Source organism: Leucopleurus acutus, assembly GCF_964270905.1.
Source record: "Leucopleurus acutus genome assembly, chromosome: 7".
In the NCBI taxonomy this organism is placed as follows: Eukaryota; Metazoa; Chordata; class Mammalia; order Artiodactyla; family Delphinidae; genus Leucopleurus; species Leucopleurus acutus.
The window spans coordinates 103066840-103086035 of record NC_139150.1 but is presented as its reverse complement, the minus strand read 5'-3'; the positions used below and the strand labels follow the sequence as shown (position 1 = coordinate 103086035).

The following is a 19196-nucleotide window of genomic DNA, read 5'->3' as shown; positions in this document are numbered from 1 at the left end:
TTTGAGAGGGAACAGATAAGGCCTTAAATCTGTCTATTACTTCCAAGAATATTGTTTTTGTCCTACAGAACTGCGACCTGTCTGGGTGTGACCTTCAAGAAGCCAACCTGAGGGGTTCCAACGTGAAGGGCGCCATCTTTGAAGAGATGCTGACACCACTCCACATGTCACAAAGCGTCAGATGAGAATCCTGGGGATGGAGGAAGATGCCGAAGACGAGAAATGCTCTCCGTATCACTTTTCTTTCTCCACCCACTCAGCTGTCTGGAAGAAATAACACTGGAAGGGAATTAAAAAGAAAAAAAAGGAGAGGATCATGCTTGTTCTCAGAGGTGCATAAGGGAAAAAGTGACTTTTTTTCCACATTCTGATTTTAACAGAGAAGCACTCATTTAGTAGATGTAGGGAAGCTAGATTAGATTGCTGCCTTTTGAGTGGAGTTAGGGGGATTTGCCTGGCTTTGTGACCAGGAATAGTATCTATTATATTTGCTTTTCAATAGGCATGATGTGGAAATACCATCTTGGTTTGAAATGCATTTGAAGATTTTAATTTATGAAAAGCACAACATATGCAATTATATTTATTGAATCTTTAGATGCAGTATGGATATTTAAATTGTTAAACTTTATGACAATTTTGAAAAGGTTGTTCAGGTTTATAAATATCAGTAGCTTTAGTGATGCCTCCCCTACTTTAAATACCTGTCACACCGTGTGAATATGGTGAGATCAGACTCCCCAAGGCTTTCAGGTTCATTTTTTTTTCTTTAAGAACAAAACATTAGCTAAATTAAAGAAATCCTCTGTTACTGATTGAGACAGAGTGGAAGGCAAGAGATATTGTTGTCCATCATTGTCAGCTTAAGTAACAGTGGAACTTTCCAAATGGAGGAAGGATTTACTTAACAGCTACAACTTTTGAATGAGCATTCCTTAGGATTTCATTCTTAGCAAGTTCCACTCAACGCCAGACCAGGCAATTTTATCTATTTACACTGCTAGCCTGGTTTCCTCCTGTAGAGTCAAAACAAGCATAGGAAAATAGTTCTGAACCAAAAAAACCAAGGTGCATAATTAACGTTCATTTAATTCAAATGCTAAATAGTTTAAACAGGGCCAGCTCGGAAATAGGTATTAAATCCCAATCCACTGCGATCAGCTATAAAATACGAATGAATATGGTAAATTCATCTTTTAGAAGTCAACATAATATAATTGCAGCTCAAAACCCTACAACGGGGAATGAGGACTTTTAAACTGACAGTTTGACTATAGCTATCAACAAACTTAAATGAAAATAAAGGCATTTGACTGGTCCAAGATGTAATACCAATAAGTCAGCACCTGTGGTTCTTATATTTCTGGTTTCTTTTGTTTTAATAAATTTTAGCCTGGCTTTTTTGAGTCATTATCTCTGCAGCAGCAGGGGCAGGGCCTGTACTTCCTTACCAGTAACCGGTGTCCTATGTCTACCCCAAGAGCAGGGATGTTAAGCTGTGTCCATATGGGTTCTGAATTCTGCAGACTCATCGGTTTGAGGCAAGGAATCATTAAAAACCACTTTGTCTCCTTTGGGAGAATGACATGTCTTCAGTATTTACGTAGCTTATTCTTCTATATAAACATATGCAAAGCTTTCCTTAACAGTAAAGGGTATATATGCATAGTGGGAGGAGGTCAGACCTTTACAGGTGAAGGAAAGCAACTTCAGAAATGAATTATTTTCTTTGCTTTATTATTTTTACCAAGACAGAGAAGTATTGTATTGAGATATCTATTTTCGTAATCAATATGTGCCTAAATTATATTTAAATCATTTCACTCTGTACTATATTTTCAATAATTATAGAACGTGTTGTTCATCCACTTAAGGGTACATCTGTAGACATAACCTAAGACTGCAGAAGAATCTGAAAGATCCAAACACAGTATGCTTAGAAAATGCAAGTTTTGGATCTAATGTATACTGCATTAATAAACGACGTAAAATGTTGAAAAGGAGTTTCTTGTCTTGCTTTTGAAAATCAGAACTTTCCAAATTTACTTACATTTCTTCAATATGTGTTGAAGACCAGCCCCAAGGGTCTGGGTGGAAAAGGAAGGAAGTGCCGTTAAAGTTATTTCTTTAAGCATGGTTATTTTATGACCCTCCTCTTAAAATCCACCATTCTAACAACACAAAGACATTTCATTAATGTTTAACGAAAGAAAATACTGTCTTCCAATAATTCAATTTTTGTGTTACTCTTTAGCTGATGAACATTATTACCAGCTAGCTTTTATTAGGATGGTTACGTATTGATACATTGCCCCTAAAATGTTCTAGCCTGACAACCAGAAGAAAGAAGTTTAAGAAGGAAGGGAATTTTCAAAATAGTAAAACTTCCATTGACCCGAGCAATGAAACATGACTGTACACATAGGTTAAAAACACAATTGTTGGAGGAGGGGTGGGGAAGGGCTAGAAAAGGGTTTAAACCTAAATTAGCTAATTATCTACACTGAGAAAATTCAGAACTCATGTAACTGTTTAGAGCAATACATATGCTGTAATATAGTCTAGTCTTTTAACTATAATTTCAAAGCCATTTTAGTAGGAAATATTGTAAATTCATTTTCTTATGAAGTTTACCATCATAAATCAAGACTTGGGGTGTTTTCTCCAACTGTTCATTTCATGAATTGGAAGTAAATCTACCGCAAGTCAACCTTAAATCATCTTTAATATATGAAAAGCCCTAGATTTTTTTTAAATCTCCAAGGAAGTATTATCATCTTTAAGATGTACAACTCTAAAAGCAGTTACATTACTTTTGGTATAAAGTAGCTTATGCAAGGATTAAATTCTCCAAAACCCTTTCACAACCTTAGATATGTCAGCAGGAGTTCATGAGTCCTTCCTGCTGAGATTTTACATTAGGACAAAGAAGGTTTCCATCTGTCATTCAGCAAGATTACTAAACCATTATTGTTACATTTTAATAATTTTGAGGGTTTGTTTTTTTAATGCTAAAAATGGGGCCATTTCCCCTCTAAAGCCATACTTTAAAATTTCTAAATTTAGGGGAAAAGTATAACTATAAAATCCAAATATTTAAACCCAATTAACTAAATTCAGCTTCCTGGTAAATCGATCTATCCTTGGAACTGTGAAAAGGATCAAAATTTGTCACCAAACCTCCACATTCCATTAATTGCATATTTATTTGATATCCTATTTGGTGCCCTTGAGATCTAGGACAATGCTAAGGCAGGCTTCAAGGGCATGAAGCATACTGGATGAATTCACAGACCATGTGGCTGTGTTCATGTAAAAATTTCAAAGCATTTTTCAAAGATTTAATACCAACTAATAGAAATAAGCTACCAGAAATGCAGGGATGCTTAACCAGAGATAAGTGATTAACACGACAATAAGGGTCAGACGTCTCAACTCCGCTTTCATTACTCCTAACCAAAGACCACATCTGCTTAAGCAACACTGTTAGAAGCATATCTCTTTCAGCAAACATGAAATCAATTGGACAATTTAAACAAATATCGTTCAAACATAATGGACTCTTGTTGAAAACTAGCCTCTCATTACCTTCACAGTGAGATAAGATTGCACTCCTCCGTGTCAGAATGGCGCTTATATTATTCAGTGTCTAAATGAGATAAAATAATTTAAATGAGATAAAGTCAATCACTTATGTTCTACTTTTTAATGCCCCCTCTATTGGCAATTATGCTTTAGAGTTTATCCTCTTCAGAGGATCTGACAACCTCCCCAGAGGTGGCTGGGCAAAGCAGGAGTTTATTTGGGTGGAACGATGTTGCTCTTTATGCCAAGATCCTTGCAGATGTAATTATTTCACAGGACATTGGGCAACAACTGACTGGTTTAGCATCCTACTCGAGGAGAAATGCCGATCCCGGCTCTAAAATGAACACATATTCAGTTACTTTTAAACATTTTTCCGCTCAGCAAATGTAACAGGCCTTCCATCCAGCTGTACATGAAGGTTTAATTCTGTGTCGGATAAAACTTATCTTTGGACAGCGTCTGTGCGATTGTGCTGGGAGATGTTTAGTAAGACCTTGAAAATAGTAGGGGAAGAGAATTTAATGGTTTAAATCAAACTGGTTTAAAGCCACCCTAGACTTTCTATGGAGTGGGATCTGACGGCAAAGACTTAAATTTTCTGTAATTTAAGAAAGAAGTATTAAAAATTAAAAGTCCACTTCCTTTGGGGAAAAAAACCCAACACATATCTTTGATGCAGAAGTAGAGGAAACATTAGGTCTAATCTGGCTAAAAGGTCCTTACCTTTTATTCATTCATTCACACGTTCATTCCAATCTATACTTATTGAATGCTGATTAAATGCTGGGGATTTTAAAATTATTTATTTATTTACTTGGCCGCGCCGGGTCTTAGCTACGGCCCATGGGATCTTCCTTGCCACACGCGGGATCTAGTTCCCTCACCAGGGATCGAACCCAGCATGGAGTCTTAACCACTGGACCACAAGGGAAGTCCCTAAATGCTGGGATTTATTAACACACGTTTAAATAAGATGGGATCCTTGACCATCATGAGTTACAGCCCAGGGGTAAATTAGGAAAGACAATCATAGATTCAAATAAACGTAATAAAGAGTAGTGGATCTCTCTCTTTTTTAAATGCTTGTACTGTGTAAATAAAACGTCCGAGGGCTCACCGCTGGGGTGAAACATATCTCTGTAAAATTTGGATCATGATATCCACTTTGCAGGACTGTAATAATGAAGCAGGTTAGTCTCATTCACATGCCAGATTATTCCTCATCTTTGTACTCCCATGACCTTTAGCACAGGGATTTGCATCTTTTAACTCAATAAGTATCTACTGAAATGAGTTGCCATGGGCCTAAATCTACTCCAGATGGTTTTGCATTTAGCTGATTCTAACTACAATGTTTCTCCTTACCTTTCTGATGCTGTATAAGGCTTTCAAGAAAGAAGATGTGGTATATATACACGATGGAGTATTACTCAGCCATAAAAAAGAATGAAATGATGCCATTTGCAGCAACATGGATGGACCTAGAGATGATCATACTAAGTGAAGTAAGCCAGACAGGGAAAGACAAACATCATATGATACTGCTTATATGTGGAATCTAAAAAAAAAAAAAAAAAAAAAAGATACAAATAAGCTTATTTACAAAACAGAAATAGAATCACAGACATGGAAAACAAATTTACAGTTACAAAAGGGAAAAGGGAGGGGAGGGATAAATTAGGAGTCTGAGATTAGCAGATACACACTACTATATATAAAATAGATAAACAAGGTCCTACTGTATAGCATAGGGAACTACACTCAATATCTTGTAATAGCCTATAAGGGAAAAGACCTGAAAAATAAGTTACACATATGTGTGTGTGTGTGTGTGTGTGTGTGTGTGTGTGTGTGTGTGTGTGTGTGTGAGAGAATCACTTTGCTGTACACCTGAAACTAACAGAACATTGTAACTCAACTGTACTTCAATTTTAAAAACTAAATAAATAAATTAAATAAAAAATAAGTCAAGGAGGAAACCTGGAGGGTAGCAGACTGGGGAATTTTCAAACTCACGCCATCTACTTTAGAGATCCTATATGGGATTGGAATAGTACCAATAATCACTCATTGCCTATAAATCAGCTCCTTTTAACACACGAGGAATCTAAGAGCTGAGACCAGATCCCAGGCATCCTGACTCAACCTCTACAATTATTGCATGGCCTCCTCCGTGAAAGTTTTTATGTGTGCATTTAACATGACATTCTAAGACAGCTATTTTCCTTGAAGTCTTGATATGTCTGTCAGTTTCCTCAAGGGGATCCTACCTAGCTAGATTTTAATTGCTTTGAATTGTGGCCTCAGCTATAGTAGTCTTAGCTGAGGTTTTAATGGCCAAGATTTAAGTAAATTTAACAGATACACCAGTGGGTGTTCCAATTACATACAGCATTAAGGGCTTTATGTGAGGCTTAAAAAATATTTACTATTAAAAATAAAATAAAAGTCCACGTGCTGTGCAATTAACCAGCAGGGAGGATTTCAGCGTCCTGGAAAAGTTTCATATAAAAAGGAAGCTAGAAAAATGAAAAGTCAGATTCAACACACTCCAAAGGAAGCTTGGGATTTGGGGGGACTCTGCTCTGAGACAGGTAAAATGCTTTGTATTTCTAGCACTGTTTGTAGACTGCATGCTATTGTCTGTCTATAGGGCACTTTATAAGAGCTAGGGTTGGGGTTTCCCTGGTGGCGCAGTGGTTGAGAGTCCGCCTGCCGATGCAGGGGACACGGGTTCGTGCCCCAGTCCGGGAGGATCCCACATGCCGCGGAGCAGCTGGGCCCGTGAGCCATGGCAGCTGAGCCTGCGCGTCGGAGCCTGTGCTCCGCAACGGGAGAGGCCACGGCAGTGAGAGGCCCGTGTACCGGAAAAAAAAAAAAAAAAAAAGAGCTAAGGCCACCTGGTGTCTAAAGAAACCTTGGCCTTCCTGATCCTTGTCACCTCCAGCCACAGAGATCCAGACTTTGGGGACTCGAAGCAGGTTATCAACCAATATTTGATTTTGTCTTTGGCCCCTTCCCCACCAGTGAAAATTCCTTTGTGAGAATTCCACATGTAATTCAATAATTCAAGGCTGCCTTGGCCACGGAGGCAGCTGGTGTGGAACCCCGTGCTTTGAAAAGCGTGGACTCCTCTCTCACACTCACAGATGGTCCAGCCAGCGGCAATGTGTGGAAGACTAGAGGACAGATGCTCGGCAACATGTAATTAGCACCATAGGGTAGCCATTTAATGTCAAGCAACTTATATTAGCCAGAGACTCCTAGTAGGAGCCCCTTTTCAGAGCAGATGGCCCGATTCTCTTTATCTCAGGACTGAAAACCAACCACGGGGCGGGACTGGGGAATATGAAGACAAAAAGTGAATTTGATAAAGGAGGAATCCTGAGGTTTGGATAACCAAATAAATAATACACATTAAAATAGTTTAGTTCTAAAAAAAAAAGGTTTAGTTCTAAAAAGCACTCAACATGTGAGTTTAAAGGAGTGATGTTGTCCCCAGTGGCTAGGAAACGCAAGGTAAGCAAGTACCTGCATATGAAAACCATAGATGACTCCCACTTCCGTCTTCTGCCGGGTTAGTGACACCAGTGTTAGGCTTTTCACCAAAGGAGTCTTGGCTCAACCCAGTCTGGGTCTATTTTTATGGTTGCATTGATGTTCCTTAGAATGGAGCCGAGTCCAAAACTTCTAGCTGGACTTATTCTGCTGACTCTCTGTGTGGTGGGCTGCTCCAGCCAGCACTGGTCCTATGGGTTGCGCCCCGGAGGAAAGAGAAATGCTGAAAACGTGCTTGATTCTTTCCAAGAGGTAAGTTTCTCTCAGCTTCAAAATGAGACATGGCTTACGTGATGCAACTGAACGATGCCAACATCCTGCATGCGTCCAACAGTCCTACCGGTTCTTGGCTCCAACCTAGGTATTCCGGGGGTGATAAGGCACTTCCAAAGTCAAGTCCCATTCCTGCTTTCAATTCAGACAGGGACTAATGGGACAAAGAGCAGGAATAATCCCCAGACCAATAAGCAAGTGCAAAGGGGTGTGTCGTACTCTGTGTGTGGGAAGTGAAGTCAAGGGGGCTGTGGGACTGAGAACGCTGAGACTTGGGATGGAGACTTGAAAGATCATAGAAATGCTGTCAGACACTTCTACAGATCGGTGTAGGATATCGATTTGCCAAAGGAATTAGAAACAAGTGGACGGAGCCAAGGTCTCTAGTACAAGATGATTCTTTGGGATTTGGAAAGAAAATCTTAGAATTCTGCCTATTTTTTTTTTGTAATTTCATGTTTTAAAAATATCTGTGATATTAGGTCAGCAGTACATTTTTATAACATAAATAAGTATCCTTATCAAGGGTGCATGCTCTACAATTTTTTTTTTTTAAGATTTAATTTTATTTATTTTTGGCTGCGTTGGGTCTTCGTTGCTGTGTGCGGGCTTTCTCTAGTGGCAGCGAGTGGTCGTTGGGGTGCGTGGGCTTCCCGTTGTGGTGGCTTTTCTCGTTGAGGAGCACTTGCTCTAGGTGCGCGGGCTTCAGTAGTTGTGGCGCATGGGCTCAGTAGTTGTGGCGCACGGGCTTAGTTGCTCCACGACATGTGGGATCTTCCCGGACCAGGGCTCGAACCTGTGTCCCCTGCATTGGCAGGCGGATTCTCAACCCCTGCGCCACCAGGGAAGTCCCTCCAATTTCTTTTTAATGATATGGGCACTCAAGCAGAGAAGTTGGAGGTCCCTAGAGGAGAGGAGTTAGCAAGCTCAAGAAGACAAAATACATTCTGGAAAATATGCTGGATTTGATTCCATAGAAATTAGTTTTCAGTTCTAGTACCAGAACTGACACAGGTACTTGGGTTTTTTCATCTATAAAATGTGACTTCTTGGGGCCATGCGAGGATCACATGAGCGAAGCCATATATCTTGGCTGCTTAATCCAAAAAGATGTTAGTGGATAAATGAAAGACAGTTGCTATTGTTTTTTAAGTTAATGGGAAACGAACCAGGCCCTAAAGGATGAATGATTCAGGGCTGGACACTCAATATAGAGCTGAGAATGGGAAACATAGCTAGAGAAACTTAAAACCATTTAGTTTTCACTGAAAAGAAATATCTCATTTTGGAGAAATAATAAAGATAATTTAGTACGAAACAAAGAAGCCCAGAATCTGACATTCCCTCTCCACAGACTATATGTGAAGCAACTCTCTTCTAACTAGGACACATTTAGTAAAACCTTGAAAATAAGATCAACCTTCGTCATAACTATAAGCTCTTGCATTTTTTTGTATACCATCCCGTCACGAGGCTTGAAGGGTTTCATTCTCATCAACTGTAGGGACACAAATAGCCTCTCTCCTTATTATGGCCCATTTCCTCCAGAACTGCACACCGATCTGTAGAAGTGTCTGACAGCATTTCTATGATCTTTCAAGTCTCCATCCCAAGTCTCAGCGTTCTCAGTCCCACAGCCCCCTTGACTTCACTTCCCACACACAGCTTTTGGTGGAAATGGGAAATACCATTTCACGTCTGTATCTCCATCTCCAAGCATCACATTCTTGTTTTTGCAGATAGCCAAAGAGGTTGATCAACCAGCAGGACCTCAGCGCTTTGAGTGCACCGTACACCAGCGCCGTTCTCCACTCAGGGACCTGAAAGGAGCTCTGGTGAGTTACAGGGTTAATAACATGGATGGGCCCTGGGCACCACCACTTTGGTCATCCACTTAGGACAACCATCTCTAGCTACTGCAGGGCTTACCTTCCTGACTGCCTGAATTCCTCCTGTATTGGGCCCTTGCCATTCCATAACACCCCTTTTCAGTGGTTAGACAGTAATAATGATTGGAACACCTTCTTTTTTTCTTAAATTGAAATCTCTTTGGGACCTTTATCTATTAATCTCAGCTCTAGACTATGGGATGACTGACAAAACAAGTTTCTTCCCACTGCTACATGTCAGTTCTTCAAGTATGTTCATCAAACTCTCTAGACCATTCTTCTCTAGACTAATCCACACCTCTCCACTGGATTCTTCAACAGTTCTTGGTATAACACGGTTCTCCCTGGGAGAAATGTAGAAATCAAAAATGGTGCTCTAATTAATTTTCTTTCTCTTTGGAATAAAAACTCCCAAACTAGTAAATTTATAATTCAGAGCCACAGATTTGACTTCCAGTTTTCTGACTGGACAATACTAATTTTCCAAATTCCCACCCAAGATGGAACTCTACTAACCCAATGTAGGTTTTTGATTTAAAAAATGTATAAAGAGAACTGAATATAGAAATTGAAACCTGAATTCAATTCTGATGTTCTCTGAGCTCCATGGTCCACTTATTTACAGCAGTTAGAAGGCATTATAGTTAATTTTCAGCTATGCCCAGGAGCAGAAAAAGCCTGAATACGTCATATATGAAGATGAACAATAGTTTTTATTTTCTCCATTGACTTCAATTTCTACACCCATAGGACAGAGAAAAAGTGGACAGACATATTTATTTCCTTTCTTTTTCTAATCCTGTTTACCTCGTGATAAAACTAATAGCAAGCAATGAAATTATCCAAACATGACATTAGAAAGACAGAATTGAGGCAAAGACTGGATTCATAACAGATGGATGGGGACTTCCCTGGTGGTCCAGTGGTAAAGAATCTGACTTCCAATGAAGGGGACGTGGGTTCAATCCCTGGTTGGGGAACTAAGATCCCACATGCCTCAGGGCAACTAAGCCCGCGTGTCACGACTATTGAGCTCGCTCGCCTCAACTAGAGCCCGTGTGCTGCAAACTACAGAGCCCACGTGCTCTGGAGCCTGCGCGTCACAACTAGAGAGAGAAAACCCGCACGCCACGACTAGAGAGAAGCCCACGTGCTGCAACAGAGATCCCATATGCCGCAACTAAGACCCGACGCAGCCATTAAAAAAAAACAACACAGACAAAAGGATCAGACCTTTTTTCACCTCTGTCCTCACATCCTACCTTTAAACTATTAATGTAGATATTATGCTTATTAAACGACTTATAAAGACATGATCTAGCTCTCTAGCATTTTCTAGTGTGCAAAAACAAATGGATCTATTCTTTCTACATCAATATTTCAGAAATTAAAATGTTCAAACATAATGAAACTCAGCTCAGAAAAGCAACATTGATATATTTGCTACTCACATATTTTTCAGGGAAGTCTGATCGAAGAGGAAACTGGGCAGAAGATGTAAATCCACTGGACCAGAAAAACTGACAACGCAAGTGTAATTCTGACTTTGAAATCTGTGACCCACTTAATATCTGTAAATTGTGTGAATTTCAGAAATTCTTCTGCCAGGTTGCACACGATGAAGTACTGTGTTGGGAATAAAGTGGCATAAATATGAAGTCTTTCTCTAACTCAGAACTCTGGTCGGGGTGGGACACTGTAAGCCCCCAAAGGGGGTCCCCCAAGTGTGTCGACAGGGGGCAGAGGACAGAAGAGATAACACAAAGGCACCGTTATTGTTGACTAAAGGAATCTCATGGCTCACTTCCACCACCACCAACCTGCACCCTGAACCCACAGGACAATTGGTCCCTGGCCAATACTGAGTCAATCCAGTTTTCTATGGGGTGGTAGCTTTCTCTTTGACCATACCCTACAGAAGCAAGATAGGACCATGGCCAAAGCTTCCCCCCCAGATTGTCTCTAATCTCTTTGAAAGTCAACCGGAACCTGAGACAGGCCCTGGGGAAAGAAGGCCTCGTCCAATGCTCCTTCCTGCTCCACGTGGTCCCTCCAAGGTCATCAGAGCCAGCGGTGCACACTGAGGTTTGGACCAAGGCCTAAAAATAATAGCATTCACCTGTCTGAGCTTTTTGGTATTTCTCTTAAGAAACATATGGATTGTAGTCAGCTGAAGACAGGATTCAGGCGTTCCTGTTTCCTCTGGTCAAACAGCATAGCCACCACTCATTCTCCAGCACGGGCTAGATAGATGCATAAATATTTTCATTAACGCTTGTATCGGCCTTGGAAAGTAGATATTGTCTTCCCTTTAAAATGAGGAAACCAGAGCTCCGAGAGTTTACGAGACCCACCTGGTACTGCTGGGTTCCAAGGTCAAGTGCTCCTGTATTGCACTATGATGACAGCCAATGAGCTTGGACTTGGAAGCCCAGTTATTTGGTTACTGGGGCTCATGTGCCAACTTAGTTTTCCTGGTCACCATTTCTCCATGAGGTCCCAGACACTATGACACTAGCTTTCTCATTTATTCTCATAATTCCCCAGTGGCTATGAGGCCATTTGAAAAACCCAAATCTCAGATAACTTGCCTGATGTCACAGCAACAAATTGTGCCTCTATTTGCACGGCAAAGGTCTAAGCCTTTTTTCCTTTTAATCAGACAGATGGAGCCTCCTTCCACCCCTTCAAAAAAGGGCAGGACTTGTGCTAAGGAATTGGAACAGGGGTCAGAAACATTCCACAGGAGAGAAAACCCTTACTTTTTAAAGCATATACTTACTACCATACAACCGTAGATTTCCCAAGTATCTCCTATTGAGGAATCTCTAAAACTGAATCAAAGAACTACCTCAAATTCATTTTAATAAAATTAAGCAGTGATGTGGTTTACAATCTACCTTATGTTTCTTTATGGAACAAAAGGCAAACCTGCATTATTTCATCAATCAATACTTACAAGGCAGAATAAGGGGCTTAAAGTCGCCACTCAGGAACTACTTCTGTTTTTATAAAAACAATCTTCGCGTTAGTTAACACATTACAAGAGGAAGGCCACACACCCATTTATCTAATACATCCTGTTGGGAACATCAGCTTTCCTTCACCGGAGCGTGTCTTTGGGACAATTTCTTCGGAGGTAGCTGTGGGCCTCTCTGACTGGGATGTAAAGATGATACTCATTCAGCTCCCCGATGCTGAGGTTAGAGGCTTGGGATGAACGTGTTGAGTATTTGATTCTCAAATGGCTCAAGTGACTAAGGGGAAGGAGAGAAAATGACCACTTTATTAAAATTATAAACACTTTCCTGAATCTGAATAACTTCTAAGTAGTCCGAAACATTTCCAAATAAAAAAAGGGGAAACATAGCTTCAAAAAAAGTCTGCAGCCTTTCAAAATAAAGGATGGGGAAACATACCAAATGATACATTTTAATGAGACGAGTTCTCAAACATAGATGGATTTAAATGATCAAGTAACAGAAAGAACGGCTTGAAGATAGACCCTTTTTAGCAGAAGTTTTAGAAGTTGTAGTATCCTCAAGGTGACTGGAAAAAAAGCTAAGAATCACTGCACAAGATAACAGCACGTACACATCTTGACAGCGGAAGATGCTCTAAAGTAGTATTTCTCAATGGGGACACAAGATTCAAAAAGATTCCCCAGGTTTATTGACTCAGAGTCTCTCTCTGGGGTCCAAGCCATTTGCATTTTTAATAAGCATTCTGGTGATTCTTATGTACACAGACACTGCAGCATCATTGCTCTGAAAGGCAATAAATTGCACATGTTTTAAAGTACTAGGACACGTTCTTTAAAATAAAAAAAAAAAAATCTATGCATCAACCCAGGACTTAAGACAGTGGTGCTATTCTAACCGGAGTGAGGCTGCCCCCTCTTTCCAATCTGACTCACCACCAGCAGGGAGTTTAAGAAAAGCACCTTGAACACTGATTTGCTAAAGCTGTTATTTCCTCTAAGGCAATGGTTCTCAACCTTGGCCTGACATTGGGATAACATGGAGAGATTGAAAAGAAATACTAATGCCTGGGTCCCACTCCCTTCCCTCGGAAATTCTGATCTAATTGGTCTGGGATGTGGCCTCTTCCCGGGTTCAACCTACTTTGTTGAACTTGGTTTGAGAATCCGTTCCCATCCTTTCAATGTAAGTTATTTGATATACCTTTTAACCTCTTTATTTCCCTTTAACTCTGCCTAATTATCCGTGGTGAATGAGTGAAGAAATAGGACTTATTTTATACTTATTTAATACCAATCGTATTAAATAAATTGTTGTAAACTGTCAGCTCAGATGCCAAGGGATGAACGGGGTGTGGGTGGAGGTAAAGTAAAAACCAAATCGTTTGCGGTTTTTATTGCTTCCAGGCAAAGATGACTCTATGATCCCACAGAACAAGTTTAAACAAATAGGACCAGTAATGAAATGAGACCAGAAGAGATGGTGGGTGTGATGTGTCAATGAGGAAAAGTCCAGGAATGAGTTCATTAATATAAGGGTAATAATCAACTAAATACACAATAAACTTTAAAATACAGTTTCATTTTTAATTTAAAAAATAAATAACAGCAAATGTGAACAAAATTTTTCTATTTCAACGCACATCTTCTTAACCGTTCATGTTTGAAATCCGACTAGTTTACAACATCAAGGCAACTGAGCTTTTGACAGAGTTTGGGTGAACAACTCACACAATTTCACTACTGGGTGAATCTGGGCAGCAGATAAAGGAGACGAGCCTTGGCCAGACTGCAGGAGTCAGCCTGAAGTCATCAACTTGAAAGGAAAACTTTTTCCTTTCGTAGATTAGAACTGATGGCTCCATTCTCAACCCACCCAAAAGAGCAACTTACCTTTTCCAATTTCATTTCACAATCCCACTTAGTCATGGAGTATGGACCTAAAAGCCTTTGAAGAGAAACTTAGGTTTCTTCTGACTCTCTTTTTCATTCACTTGGAATAAAAGCTAGGGCTAAAAGGATTCTAAAAATCATGTAACCTCAAATATATATGATTTCATGAGGAAACTGAGGTCCGGGGACTGACTACAAATTGACCTGCCGAAAGGTACACGCTTCACGGTCTTGTTTTGTGTTGATGGTGGGGTTTTCCTCCCCTTTTCATTATAGCTGAGAAGTGAGAGGAAGGGAAGTACATATTGAAGGGCCTCCTAAATACCTTTTATAAAATGACAGCATGACACGAGGGAAGCTTCTGTGGGGCTAGGAGTAGCCTGTGGATCTGAGAGGTGGTGACATGGGGAGACACTACTGTAAAAGTGCATCCACCTATACACTAAGATTTGTGCCCTTAACTGTATGTAAGTCATGTCTTAATTCTTTTGGGCTGCGCCATGTGGCTTGCGGGATCTTAGTTCCCTGACCAGGGATCGAACCTGTGCCCCCTGCAGTGGAAGTGCGGAGTCTTAACCACTGGACCGCCAGGGAAGTCCCAGTTATGTCTTAATTTTAAAACAAGAAATCACCCCACGATCTGGGGGCAAGCAGAGGGGCGGGACCCTTGAAGCTTGGGAAGAGTTAGCCAAGAGAGATTGTTAGCTCAGATCCTGCTTTATCGCTGGTTTTGCCTTAGGGATCTGAGGGTGGCAGTTGTTTCTAAGGGGTCTGACAGGGGAAAATGACTGTAATTCTGGAATCGAGGCATGAAGGTGGAGGAGGGGGAGGGAACCCATGGCCCAGCAGCCCGATTTAGGGTTTCCCTTTCCTCTAACCCCACTCTCTTGCCAATCCAACGGCACACCGCAGTCCTTATATCCCGGGGCTGTTCCCTTAGAACACACTGGATCGCCACAGCCTGGGGGTCTAGGAAGGTGCCTGGCATTCAGTAAGAGCTTAATATATGTTGAACGAAAACAATTCTTGAAAAAAAAAAATCTCAAAGCAAGACAAGTCACCAGGACAGAGAGAGAGGGAAAAAAAGGATTAAAAAAATAAAAAAATCCCATAAACCAACATCCACAAAGGCTGTGACAATTTGGGGGTTACTTCAATACGTCACAGTTCTTATCAAGGAATATAAAGACCAGTTGTTTCTTTTTTTAATGCCCTGCCCCTCATCTCTCCTACATTTAAGGTAATCCTAAGGCATTTCTTTGCAGTTTTCCTCTTTGACTTCAGGACAGACATTCCTTAGGATCTTTTGTCAAATATAACTCTTTCTGACCTAATAGTTTCCCAAGGAGATGAACTGTCCAGTGTCCCCTGTGACCTACTATTCACAACATTACCTGGAATCCTTTGTACTCAGGCAGGAGAGATCTAGGATTTCCATGGATGTGGAAAGGGAATCCTATGAGAAAATGTTACGTTAAAAAAGGGAAGCTATTTGGGCACCGGTGTATCCGATGTCCCCAGCCTCTGACCAAAGACCAGGCTCACAACTCATCCCTACAGCTCGGAAGGGACAGGCTTCAGGTTTGTTTCTTCTGTGACCTAGTTTACGTCCTTCTGTTTTAACGGCAGCCTGGAAAGCAGGGTGAAGCCCACGAATCCCCTCCAGCCAGTCTGCCCAGCAACTTCTCAGAAGCTGCTCCAGGCACCATGTCAGCCCTGCAGACATTGTCCCTTCCTGCTCTTTTCTTACCACTTAAAATCCCCTCCAGGTCTTTTTTTTTCTTTTTTGGCCGAGCTGCACCGCATGTGGGATCTTAGTTCCCCGACCAGGGATCGAACCCACACCCCCTGCACTGGAAGCATGGAGTCTTAACCACTGGACTGACAGGGAAGTCCCCCGCTCCAGGTCTTATTAACACTTTGTCTCTAGTCATACATAATTATATAAGAGGCCACCTTTTGGAAAGGGACTGTTGTGTGCAGAACTAACTTGCACCCACCTTCCAAATTATCTTCGGAAAAAAAAAGGAACATCAATCATGCTCGTGGAGAGTTCCAGATCTTACCCAGGCCCAGCAGAGACAAGAAAGGCACATTTCGTGAGGACTTACTTCACGTATTTGGTCTCACTTGAACCCCAAGGCAGCTTGCATGGTAGGGATGGTCCCCATTTTGAAAGGTGACGACATGAAAACTCAAGACAATTTCAAAGAATTTGGGGGAGTTTGCAAAGCTGAGAGAGCACACAGCTGGGTTGATTCAAACCCCAACAGGCTACTTCCAGAGCCTGGGTTTCTTCCCATTTCGTCACGCTGAAGGTGCTCCTGCGTGGAGCGAAGGAAAGAACGCGGCACTTTTAAATATGCACACTCATGTCTTGAGTAACCCTGGACACATCTCAGAGGTTTTTACTTCCCTGACCCTGTGATGAATTCACGTGGCTCTCCTAAAAGGGGTGAAACCGACACACGAAGACGCAAGGCAAGCAAACCCAAATTCTCAGCCGTGAAATCTCTCTCTCTTTCTTGTCTACCTCGAAGGAAAGGGGACCTGGCCAGGCTGTGGAAGAGCCCCCGGTGAGCATACCCACAGGTTGACCCAAGGGCATCCGCAGTGAAAAAGGTTTCTATTTTGCCATAAACACCCAAACAGTATAGAAACATCTGGGACATTTCCACTGTTGTCCCAACTAGGGGTAGGGATTGAAGAATTTGTCAGGGTTGTCTTCTAGAGACGTTATCTGGGTATAACCTCAATGCACAAGCTGGGTTCTTAGAAAGAATCTGTAGTAGGATTTCCTGTGTTTAGCCTCAATTTCCTTATCTACAAAATGAGGGGGGGAGGGTGTCTCTATGAGCTTTAAGGCCCTTCCAGCTCAAAAGGTCTATAACTTTGTGTGGCTGTTTGTGTATCTGGTGGTAATATTTGATCTTCTGAAGCACCCCACGCTTTCTCTTCTGAAAAGAGGATTGACATGAGTACCATGAACATGTCATCAAATTAATTCCACAATCAAGAGGAATAAATAATCAAAGCGAGATATTGCACTGTATTCTCCAAGGTAAAATCAGGTTGCAGACAGGGGCTGCCGAGCCATTCCAATGGGATGTGGAAGAGAAGCAGTTCAATCCAGACTTCTAAGTCCCTTATATCCAGTGATTTGAGCTCAGAGGAGGTAACAGGACAAGAAACTGTGTGCAAAAGACAGAGCCTCAGGAGTCCACGGTAGGAAGGAGTGACTGCCATGCAGTTAGGACCATTAGTCGGGAGTGTGAGGGAACTCCTGGCGCGGGGCCGGGGGAAGGAGGGAAGCTTTTCCATGTCACAGATGGGTGGGGGGACACAGGTGCTCAGGGCTCACGACCGAGTCCATGTTCTTTCGATAATGATAGCCATTCATACTTGAAAGCAGCCGATTTCCATTAAAAAGATGTTCTTTTCCACAGAGGAGACACAGGAGACCTCAGAAAGATAGATGATTCCAGCTACCAAAGTACTTGATGTTGGTCTCTTCCAATATGTCGTATGGAACAAGGTATGTCCACGTGAGAAAACTACGTCTTAAGCACAGCTTTTCAGAAGCAAAGCAAAAAATTCCTCCAAGGAATAGGTTACTGGGGTTTTCGCACCACCACTGATGAAGTTATCCAGGCTTTCGTAGACCCCAGTGGCACTGTGCTAGAGGCTGAAATGTAATAATGGTGAGGGAGAAACACGGGGCACGGCCGATCCCGGGATTCCTCATGGACTGGAGGAGATATGGCGTGGCCTCGGGCATCGATCAAAGAAAAGCTTTCTAAAGAATGAAACCAGTTTTGAGCAGGTGAACCTCAACCCCAGATGAGGAGAGGCAGCCAGCAGGGGACCCATGAGGACACTGCCTCCGCGAGGCCAGCTCCCAGGCATCAGAGTTCCAGAGGGAGTTCCAGAGATCCTTACTGGGAACCAGGTTCAGAAGAAAGGATGCCCGACTTCCGAGCTTTTGGAGGTGGAGGGGGCGGGGCTTTGGCTTCTCTTAGGACAGGCAGTGGGGCTGCAATCTGGTGGAGCAGACATACGAAAGGAGAAATGAGTCTTACCTTTCTTCCTAATTCTGCCTTCTACTCCACATTTCCAACATTCTGCGTTAGCTTCTCACTGATCTGAGTTTATCTACATGGCCTTTGCCAGGTGAAAAGGGAAATTAGACTGATTTAATCTCCCCCTTTCCCTTGCATTAATCAGATATACACTAACACTGCTATATCCCCAATACCTGGCGTATATATAGTAGGGACTCAATAAATTTGTGTTGAATGAATGAAGGAAACCCATCGGAGGCCCCTTCCAGAATGACTGTCACTCACTCAGAAGAAGTAAACTCCTCAGGTGTGAACGAGAACTCACTTCTTAGGTCTCCTTGCGTATTGTTCCTTCCCATTGAAAATTCCCCTCTCTTTATGGTTTCAGGAATGAACCAAGAATCGATTAGAGGGACAAATTGATGGGAAAACCTGCCTACTAAAAATCTTGGGAAATCCAATGCCGCATTCCCATGAGCGGTAGGCTCTCTGTGGCCCCAACATCTGCCATCACCCCCCTACCTCTGTGGAGTTCCTCTGGCTGCTCTCGTAGGGCTTGCTTTTGGGTGGAGGGGGAGGTGGGACTGTAGCCATCATCAGCCCGTCTGTCTGCAAAGATGGAGAGCCTGGAAATGACATAAAGTAGAGGAAGGCAGAGAGAAAAATTCACCAAGGGATCTCATGACACTTCTGCTGGCCACGGTAACACCCAAACCCACCTGGTCAAGCAAATCGCTACGGTCACATTCTACAGTTTCTGTGGACAGAATGAAGAAGACCTCTTACGCCTTGGGATAGATATAGCACCTTTCATTTATCTGAAAGCTTCACCAGAAGTTCTTAAGCAAAAATCTCACTTTTTTTGTTGAAGGTTTTTACTCTTAAGCTGGAGATGAGACTCTTTTCTAGAACTTAGGGTATTACTTTGTCCTCTGATATATCCCAAGTCCTTAG

At 41.9% G+C, this 19196-nt stretch overlaps 3 protein-coding genes across 4 annotated transcripts in view; 2 read left to right on the top strand and 1 right to left on the bottom strand.

The window, feature by feature from the left end:
• Positions 1-1991, top strand: part of KCTD9 (potassium channel tetramerization domain containing 9) — a 61046-nt gene extending 59055 nt beyond the window's left edge. For both annotated transcript variants that reach the window (XM_082842617.1, XM_082842618.1), the window contains one exon: positions 69-1991. In XM_082842617.1, the coding sequence (XP_082698743.1) occupies positions 69-185 (117 nt within the window). In that variant the 3' untranslated portion in view covers positions 186-1991. The remainder of the gene's footprint in view (positions 1-68) is intronic.
• Positions 1992-7245: 5254 nt separating this feature from the next.
• GNRH1 (gonadotropin releasing hormone 1) lies at positions 7246-10809 on the top strand (the record flags this gene model as incomplete). Its single annotated transcript, XM_082842362.1, has 3 exons — positions 7246-7398; positions 9159-9254; positions 10771-10809. The coding sequence occupies 3 exons, from the start codon at positions 7246-7248 to the stop codon at positions 10807-10809; spliced, it is 288 nt and encodes a 95-aa protein (XP_082698488.1).
• A 3052-nt stretch (positions 10810-13861) lies between these two features.
• The window catches only part of DOCK5 (dedicator of cytokinesis 5), a 216535-nt gene continuing 211200 nt past the window's right edge, over positions 13862-19196 (bottom strand). The window contains exons 51-52 of the mRNA XM_082842361.1: positions 18765-18868; positions 13862-18221 (exon numbers count right to left, since the gene is read on the bottom strand). Coding sequence (XP_082698487.1) covers positions 18117-18221; positions 18765-18868 — 209 coding nt within the window. The 3' untranslated portion in view covers positions 13862-18116. The remainder of the gene's footprint in view (positions 18222-18764; positions 18869-19196) is intronic.